Source organism: Adiantum capillus-veneris, chromosome 4 (assembly GCF_014529385.1).
Source record: "Adiantum capillus-veneris isolate H3 chromosome 4, ASM1452938v2, whole genome shotgun sequence".
NCBI lineage: Eukaryota > Viridiplantae > Streptophyta > Polypodiopsida > Polypodiales > Pteridaceae > Adiantum > Adiantum capillus-veneris.
Window position 1 is genome coordinate 71,236,506 of NC_140934.1, and position 9,786 is coordinate 71,246,291.

Genomic DNA, 9,786 nt, shown 5'->3' on the forward strand with positions numbered 1-9,786 from the left:
CATCTTGTCAGGTGTAATCTCGAGCCGTGCCGCCAATTCAGGTGAAATGAAGCTGGCCTTGGCTCCTCCATTAAAGAAAATCAGGGCTTCTTGATCATTCACTTTGCCCCAAACTCGGTAAAGTTCTGTACTTTCATCTATCTGGCTTGGGTCAGTACCCATGCAATATGGTACAAATCCTGCTTTCATCTTGCCTTTTGTGCCACGTTCCTCTCGAACTCTCTCCGGCCTGTCTTCAGTCGGTCCTTGCGGTGCCTTTTTGGGGCACTTTGTGGAGATGTGCCCTTGTTCCCCGCAACCAAAACACTTCCCCTCTTTGATATAGTTTGCTCTTTCTCGAAGAGTCAGTCGGGGTCGTGCATCCTTATCCTTCTTTTCTTGGGAACTCTTTTTCTTTCTACTTTCATTGTTAAAGGTCTGTCTGTTCTCTGAGTCAAGATCTCATCAATGGGGTAAGTCGAATTCCTCGAGTGTATGGAGAATCCCGACCCATTAATTCTTGGATAGAATTCGACTTTTGTTCAAGGCAGAAATCTTGGATCTCTGTAGGGAGTCCGCAGAAAAACCGCTTAATCTGTTCCTTAAAGGTGACCTTCTTAAATGAAGAGGTTGGTAGAAAAGAGTCCCAAAACCTCTTGCAATGAGCGTCCAAAGAATCTCCCTTGGTCATTCGGAGATGGTTCCAAGCGGTTCTTATATCCCGTTCGTACTCCTGGGTCAGCCAAGAAGAAATAAAGAGCCGTTTGAATTTCAACCACTTGATTGGAGCTTCTTTCCTCAAAAGAAGAGTGGACCACCATGTTCGAGCATTTCCTTTGAGAAAAGATGCATGCCTCCTAATCTTGGAGTGCTCTGAGTAATGCCCTCCAGAGAAGGCTATGTCAAACTGCTGGATGAAGGCCAAAGCCCTCGGAGCATCTCGGAATCCATAAAAGGATTCAAATTTTATCGACTGTCCACCTTTAAATTCTTTTGCTTTCTTGCTTTTGTCTTCGAGGAAGTCATATTGGTTGGCTCTGTAGAAGTGCTTCTTCTTTGCATAAAACATATGGTCATCGGAGTTTGAACTGTCAGAGGATGACTCCTCTGTAGAGCTATTAGAAACTGGGCAGAATTTGAGTTTCTTTGCCTTTTTCTTGCCCTTTCCGAAGCTTTGCTTTTTGCTTTTCTTTTTGCCCTTTCTGTCCTCGCTCGAGTCAGAAGAGCTAGAAGAACTGTCACAAGAAGAGGAAGAAGAAAAACTGGGTAGTCCTTCAAAGCGTACACGCTTCTTTTGCTTTCTTGCAGATGCAAAAGAAGATTGACGGCCCAAGTAACCAGGGTAGTCAGTCCCCTTCTTGCGCTTTTTCAATTGCTTTTTGGAATTGATTTCTCGCGTCCAAAAGCTGACTGATCTGAGTCTGAACCACCTCATGAAGTTCTTGTTCTGTAAACATCCTCGAAGAACGAGGTTTCTTGATTGCCGGTTTGATTGGTAGTTCGGTGGCTTTCTGCCACTGAGTGTGCATGGATTGCTAAGACAAAAATTTTGCAAACTGTGGGTCTTTTGCAAACGTAATCATTTGCTTTGTGCACTCGTCAACCTGCTGTCGACGTTGCATCTCTTGAAGTTCATATTGAGTAGGCCGAGGTGGCCCATACTCTTCCTCTGTTAAATCGTTAAAATCTTCCGCGTGGTCTCCTCCCGCATCAGCAGATGGAGAAGAAGTCGATTGATTCTTGTCAGAATCCCTAAGTGTCGCGAAATAAGAGATTGGATTTCCCGGTAGAAGAGAAATCGGCCGTGCTTTGATACCACTGTAACAAACTTGGACACCCCAAGTCAAGATTCTGCCGCGACACAACAGAGATTCACTTCAAATTAACTCACAAAACAAAAGAGTCGATATGGCTCGTCGTAGTTTCGTGCCAAGAGATATTGGCCCCAACTGGCGCCCCTTTCGGTATTTATTTTTATATTAATATGTGAGCAAAGTACAATTGAGCCCGCGAGTGCTCGCTCTCAGACTCTGCGTCCAGATGCTTTGAGAAGTGCGTCCCTAAGGCCACTTGTAAACATTACCAAAAGCAAAGCCTCAAAAACTTCAAATCAAAAGCAAGAGGCCCCAAAAGCAGCCAGTGCGATTTGCGGAAAATCCGTACAGTCAGCGCGTTTTGCGGAGATCCATAGTGTCACGTCAATACGAAAAGCAGACGTCCGTACTGTTCGTACGTTGCCACGTTAGCAGCCAGAGCATATTGCGGGATTCCATACACACTGCCACGTCAGCATGTCGGCGCATTTCCCGGATGGCTTCCATGTCACCAGTTTATGTGTGTGTATGTCTGGGTGGCTCAGCCACGTCACCAGTTTGTGACGATTATCCCTTTGGGTCTCAGGGATACTGCTGTGCTGACAGTATTCTTCTGTATGACTTTATTAAATGGAATTCCCAAAAATTGAACATGAATGATTTGTATTGTCTCATGTGACTTGTTTGAGTGCAGGAACTGAAAGACGAAATGATTGCAGCATTTCGATCTTATAAATCTCTATAAACATGATCGCAATAAGGATTAGTTAATCCGACATTAGTGAGGTCCGAGATGGATCTAGATGCTGTCACGATTGTGACTATGTTACAGTATTACATCTACTCCTAGTTGCAGATACGCGAAGTGCCATGCCAAGGAGGATCCCTGAACTTGGATGGTCACACCCCTTCGCCCAAAAGACATGCCTCTTCGCCAAAAGCCACACTCCTTTGACGACTGGTCACACCCCTTCACCTTACGGATGCGACTCTTCACCCAATGGTTGCAGCTCTTTGCCGAAAGGATGTGTCTTTTCGTCTAAAGTCATGTCTCTTCACAAAGAGACATGCCTCTTCACTGATGACTATTCAATTCCTATAAAAGGAACCCTTGTATCACACATTTCAATCAATCAAACACAGAGTCTTCTAAGTCTTGTTCTAAGTTCAGTTTCAGTTTCTTAAGTCTTAATCATGAGTTTAAGTACTTAATTAAGGATTAGCACCAAGAATCCTTACAGTGGTATCGGAGCAAATTTTTTCCCGAGACCCGAAGGTTGTGAGCCTCTCACCCTCGCCGCTACCCTCTCCCCCCCTTCCCGGAGTTGCATGGAAGCAGAAGAGAGGTGGTACACATGTGCATACGAGCATGAGGTAACTTAAACTTATTTAGTTCCAATTCTATACATAATGGATAGCAGTACAAATGTGTGTGTGTGGGCGTACCGGTGATAATGACCCTTAATGAGGAGGTTGGAGCGGAAGTGCCCCTTCAGTTTGAAGAGTTCGCACCCCTTCCCAAGGATCGCACCTCTTCACGCGAACGGTTCTCAAATCAGCCCAACAACACATCTTCACCTTGGCGGTAGCCCTTGGCGCCAAGAGACTCGCAGATGGGCTGAATTTTATGCAGGCTTCTTTGCACCCCTTCGCCGGTGTCTCTTCGTTGGTGACCCTCCGCATGCTACACCCAACCCAAAAGGTACCCTTCTCACGAGGCATCATCAGCGCAGCAAGCCAACGATGGCAACTTTTCGTCAAAAATATGCTACGCAAGGCAATCATGCAGCGCTGCGTTGAATTTACAGTCCAGCCAGCGTATTTTGTAAGCCCAGCGCTGAAGTTATTAAATTGGGCCACCCTTTAAAATTATGAAGAGAATTGGCCGGCCGCCCAAATAATTTAGGTGGGCACCCAAATATTTTTAAAAAATAAAGAATAACCAGCCAGCGCTTGCATAAAAAAAAGGAGGGTAGCGTAAGCAAACTTCAGCGCCCCTCACTGACCCAAATTTGATCGCCCCCTCTGCTGGCCATTTTACGGGTACTATTGCTCGTGTGGACACTCCCCTTTCCCTTGGCAATCAAATTTCAGCAGCCGACAATGGAACTTCAACTCGTGTGAATGTGCCATGGCCAATTCTCTAGATGGGTTCGAAGGCTTCACGATCATCACGTAACTGAGTTACGTGGACCTCAGTTACGTGGACGATATTCCCTCTGAGCTGTCAATATGTCCGGAGAAGGTGACGACGATATTTTACCCGAGAACCCGATAGCAATTCTCAAAAAGCAGATGGCCGCACTTTCAACAAGCCTCGCATCAATTCACATTCGCTTGGATCAGATGCAGATACAAAACGCTTCCCGGAGTCACTCAACAGCTTCTCAGACAATACAGGCATCTTCTTTCGACGCTTCAGTGGTCGACCAACAAGAACCACTCAAACATAAGCCTTCGGAACCGAAATTTTCTCACCCAGAGCATGGTTTCTCAGAGACAACTGGACACAAAGTACCTTCATGCGAGCAACAAAAGTCTCAGCATGAATATTCTTGGAAAAGTTACAATTCTAAGCAGCAAACTTCTTATTGGAATCATCAGCAACAAAAGCAGCAATATGAAGCTTCCAACAGATCATCAACAATATCAAGATGGGCTTACTTAGTGACACAGATATCCGACCATAGTCAAGTACTCGGTCGTAAACGCCGCGACGTTGGACAAGTTCCCCCTCGCGAGCCATGCCCTACATTTAAGTCTTTCTTGTCTGATGGTGGTAAAGTTGAAGATTTATTGATCCTTTCCTTGTGCAAGAGGATCCTTCAGAGGTCTAAGAGGCGACAACTCCCTCGACCTCCCCCTTCTCAATTGGAAGCCTTAATACACGCTGAGAAAGCTGAAGATTCAGAAGATTTCAATTCTTATGTGACAACCAACAAGCACATAACCCCTTCTTTGGCCGTCATCTAGGCAAGAAAATTCGCCTCGTCACCGCCTTTGCAGAATACAGTCTTTGTCTCGAAACAGACACCAGATGCCATGGTGAATGATAATTCTTCAAACTTGAAGACTCCAGTCCTTACCTTCAGCGGTGCAAAGGATAAAGTAGATACAGACTCTTGCAGCACGACTTTAGTTGCTGCAAATGAATCTTTGGACACAATTTGTTCCACAGATAAACCTTTACAAATGGATATACATTCAAAAACTACTCTGTCTCAGTCTACGACATCCCTTCAGGAGGATTTTACTGTTCCAGACAAACCAATGGAGTACCTTACAGATTTCCAACCAGTGGTCATCACTCAAGCCGGTTTATCAATAATTTCACTCGAAGCAAATACAGATTCAATCTTTTCTTGGACAAAGCTTGAAGTTACAAAAGACTTTGACAAAGACACTTATCAAGTTGCAGATATGATCAGTTTTCAGTTTGACAAAATAGTCATGGTTAACAACAGTGCCATGACGTGGGACTTAACAGAAAGAGCTTTGGATGCAGAAGCATAACAACAATATATTTCCTTCTTCCCGGAGTTTCTACAACTACCTTGGGTCTTATATAAAGAGGGAGAGAATGTCACGATTGTGACTATGTTACAGTATTACATCTACTCCTAGTTGCAGATACGTGAAGTGCCATGCCAAGGAGGACCCCTGCGCTTGGATGGTCACACCCCTTCGCCCAAAAGACGTGCCTCTTCGCCAAAAGCCACACTCCTTCGACGACGACTGGTCACACCCCTTCACCTTACGGATGCGACTCTTCACCCAATGGTTGCAACTCTTCGCCGAAAGGATGTGTCTTTTCGCCTAAAGTCATGTCTCTTCACAAAGAGACATGCCTCTTCACTGATGACTATTCAATTCCTATAAAAGGAACCCTTGTATCACACATTTCAATCAATCAAACACAGAGTCTTCTAAGTCTTGTTCGAAGTTCAGTTTCAGTTTCTTAAGTCTTAATCATGAGTTTAAGTACTTAATTAAGGATTAGCACCAAGAATCCTTACAGATGCGGTTACTAAATACGTTGCTAGCAGTCATGGTTTGAGATTTAAAATGAATTTTTTTGTGATTGATTTGTCATGTGATGTCCTGTGATGTCATGTGAATTGATATGACTGTCGTTTTTGTACAAGTGCTAGATGTGTCGTGTCTAGTGCGTCGGTACTTAGAGCCAGTGTTTGCTGATCTGGATTATGGCCTCTGTCTGTTTTGCAGGCGTAATCGAGGGCGATTACAATTCTTTAAAGAGGGGGTATATCACAAACTGCTTACATGGCATGACCATTAATAAAGAAACCCCTAATAAGTTGTTCCAACTTATGGGGTAAGTGACGAGGGGCCAAAGGGACACAAAGAAGCATAAAAAATTGCGTAAAAATTGATGACGTGGCTGGTTGTACGAACGACCGCGATATGCGCTGCTAACATGGCAGGTGTGCGGAATTCCACGAATTGCGTTGATTGCTTTGGGTGGCAGCTTTTGGCACCAGATGCTTGCTTTTCCAAGGCGATGGGCCTTTAAATAAGTCCCTTGGGTCTCTCTCTGGCTCATTCAGAGTTGACGAGCCGGTGAGTAGAGGAGAGCCCAGGGAATCTGTACTTGCTCAATTATTCTAATACAAAAAGAAATACCGAAAGGGGCGCCAATCTTTGGGGCCAATATCTCTTGGCACGGAACTACGCCGGGCCGCGTTGTCTCGAATTGAACAGTGATTTTAAAGTTTTGAACTGTTTAAAGTGAATCTATCTCTCGTGTCACAACAGATGTTAGACTTGGGGTGTCCAAGTTTGTTACAGACGCACCAAATTGTGAATCAAACCTTGCAGATAGTGTCTATCTACCCTACATACCGCATATGCAAATAGGTTACATAAAAAATGCATCAAATAAGCATATTGGTACACAACTTGAAAACATTTAAATTTTTAATTTTATTACAATTTATGATATAACTAATTACTTGACTGGAGCTAGAGAGAGAGAGTGTGCAAAAGAGAGAGAGAGAGAGAGAGAGAGAGAGAGAGAGAGAGAGAGAGAGAGAGAGAGAGAGAGAGAGAGAGATGATAAAATGAAATGTTATATGGATCGAATAGCTTATCGAACGGCAGGTTTTGGCGCTTATATACCTCCGGCCTTTCGATCGATAGGCTTATCGATTGATACAAAAATTTATGGATTGTTTGTATTCTTCGAAAATTCATGATTAATTTGGTATAATGCGATTTTTTTCCATTATTTGTTCGAACAAATTCAACCCAAATGGTTTGGATGGATATTCACCTATAGGCTATCCGGGTGGGTCTGTCACATTTTACATGTATCTTTTTTCTTGTGCAGCTATGTAGGTTTCCCTCAGCTGTGTTCTCTGTAGATCTTGGGTGTTTTTCACCTGCAGTTGTATCTTGATATTTGGCTTCGGCTGTTTTTTTAAAATCTTGTTTTGGCTTAATATAATTTGAAGGGTAGAAACTAATTAGAAAGAAGAAAAGAGAAAGGAGGATGAATATGAACTGACCAGGGCCTGATCCAGAACGCTAACATTGAAATAGTAACATATCGGCGAAATGATTGTAAAGCAGTCAATTGGTTGACTGGTTGGTTGGCTGCTGGCATTGGGGGACCGGAGTGATCCAAATTTAAATGGCGTGGCCTGGATGGTATATCAAGGATGCTTGTATGTAACGCTTTTGTGTGTATATTTAAACATAGATGTTTTTCAACAATGCTCCCCAGTAAAGATTAAATCTAATGTAACTGGTTTTTTTCTGCATCAGGTAAACAACATGGTATCACTGGGTGGGCCTCATGCAGGCACAGCTTCGGTTCCCTTGTGTGGGGTAAGCTGTCTTGTTCTTACAGTGAGGCATGTTATGGTTTTGTTGGATTCTTTTGCGAGTACGCTAGCTGGAGCTCTTTGGGCATCCACATGTCTGCGAGGCATAAATAATGGTAACATCAGTACAATCTTAGAAAAGCTACTTGTCTACAGAGAGGGACCTTCTGTGGAGTTGCCAACCTTTTAATAGAGCTGGGAGTATACACTCCCTATGTGCAGGTGTGGTATTGACCTCTTTGTAACCTTACAAACTGTAAGCTGAAGTTTTAAATTGAATTAATTTGACTCTGCAGGAGCATCTTGGACCTGCAGGTTATGTAAAGATCCCAACAGTATGTAGTAACAAAATTTATTTCTGTTGCTAGCTGTCCACTTGTTGCTCTTGGTCTTTGCGTTGATTGATGAATTCTAATATTGGTTAGGATTTAGAAGGGTATTCGAAGGGTTGCAAATTTCTTCCAAAATTGAACAATGAGCTGGAAGAGTTTAGAAATACGACTTACAAGGAGCGGTTCAGCAGCCTGAATGAACTCGTATTGATTATGGTACTGTCTGCTGGCTATGCTTGTCTTGTAATAGAAATCCAAGAATGTGGCATGGCTAATATTGTGACTTTTTTTCCTTTGAGGGGATCAGTTTGAAAATGACAAGGTTTTGATTCCTCCGGAGACGGCTTGGTTTGGATTCTATGCTTCAAATAACCTCAAGAACATTGTAGCTGCTAACGAGGTAGGAAATTTCAGTTTTTATTTGCGAGTTTGTAAGTGCCGAGGAAGTCATTCTTTTCTTCTTTATTTTCTCAACCTCTATATCTTCATATGGAATATACTTGGGTTTGCTTTACCCAAGATTTAGAAATTTTCTCATGTAGGAAAACAGTCTTTTTCAGTGTTTTTCATACAATGCATAACATCATGAGCTTCTGCTCGAGAGGCATCGCATACCTAGCTAGGTACGATTGGCGGGGCCGGCGGTCCCCTGCCCCCAATCGTACCTAGCTAGGTATGCGGTGCCTCCCTCACAGAAGCTCATGATGTTGAGGTAAGTCACAATGTGAGAATTATTGTGAGAATTTGTCCAAAACTTCTTGTGATAGAATTAATCGGTGAAATTTGTTGGATGCACGTGCTGTGGGTTTCTGCCCTTGTCCGTGTAATTTTTTTTTTTGCAGACTGATCTTTACAAGGATGATTGGATTGGTCTTAGAGCCCTTGATGAGGCAGGGAAAGTGACCTGGCTTTCTTTGCCTGGCGGTCACCTTCACATAAAGGAGGCTGAAATGATGACACATGTTGTACCATATCTTATTGATCCTCATGCAACAGTTTAATAGTTTGAAAAAGTTGTAACAGATTGTATTAGTGGCACTTATATGTATAAAATGTATTTACTATTGACTCACACGGACAGATATTGTTTAAATTGTCAAAAGGAAATTATTGCCCAAGGACTAAAACCCTTGTATGGATCTTACAGAAGCGGGCCTAACATGCTCTCTCTCTCTCTCTCTCTCTCTCTCTCTCTCTCAACATTGTCAATATTGGAGGTAAAGGTTCTCAGATAATGACAAAGGTTATCGCATGACCATCAAAACTCAGAGCATATTTGTGACTGAAAAGAAACGTGAAAATGCCGGCCACTCAAACCATTGTCTTGTCACAAAGGGATTCAATTTGCAACTATTGATAGTTATAGATAACTTTGAATGAATTCGTTTCATTTGGTTGTGTTCAATCTTGGCATCGAACTTTGCCAAATTTTCAGGGCTCTGTTTTGTTTTCCATGAAGAAATCTCTCTCTCTCTCTCTCTCTCTCTCTCTCTCTCTCTCTCTCTCTCTCTCTCAACTTTGGTCACACATGGACATAACCTTTTGGTCTTTTGACGACGCTAATATTTCATTTCATTTCATTTTCATCTCTCTCTCTCTCTCTCTCTCTCTCTCTCTCTCTCTCTCATAGGTCGTTTGGGGCTGTTTAAGGTGTTAATATAACATTAAATGAATTCATACATTTGTGTGTTTGATAAAAATTTTTAAAAGGCTTTTTTTTCCCCTTTTTCCAAAAAGAAATATCTCTCTCTCTCTCTCTCTCTCTCTCTCTCTCTCTTATCACCACAATTCTAGAGCATCGAAAATCACTCAACC

At 42.8% G+C, this 9,786-nt stretch overlaps 1 protein-coding gene across 1 annotated transcript in view; it reads left to right on the forward strand.

Annotated features, from left to right (window-relative positions):
- The window catches only part of LOC147459391 (uncharacterized), a 43,877-nt gene extending 34,757 nt beyond the window's left edge, over window positions 1-9,120 (forward strand). Inside the window, exons 7-12 of the mRNA XM_086510660.1 lie at window positions 7,581-7,643; window positions 7,796-7,861; window positions 7,936-7,974; window positions 8,065-8,187; window positions 8,279-8,371; window positions 8,814-9,120. Of these exons, the coding sequence (XP_086366786.1) occupies window positions 7,581-7,643; window positions 7,796-7,861; window positions 7,936-7,974; window positions 8,065-8,187; window positions 8,279-8,371; window positions 8,814-8,972 (543 nt within the window). The 3' untranslated portion in view covers window positions 8,973-9,120. The remainder of the gene's footprint in view (window positions 1-7,580; window positions 7,644-7,795; window positions 7,862-7,935; window positions 7,975-8,064; window positions 8,188-8,278; window positions 8,372-8,813) is intronic.
- Window positions 9,121-9,786: the final 666 nt, after the last annotated feature.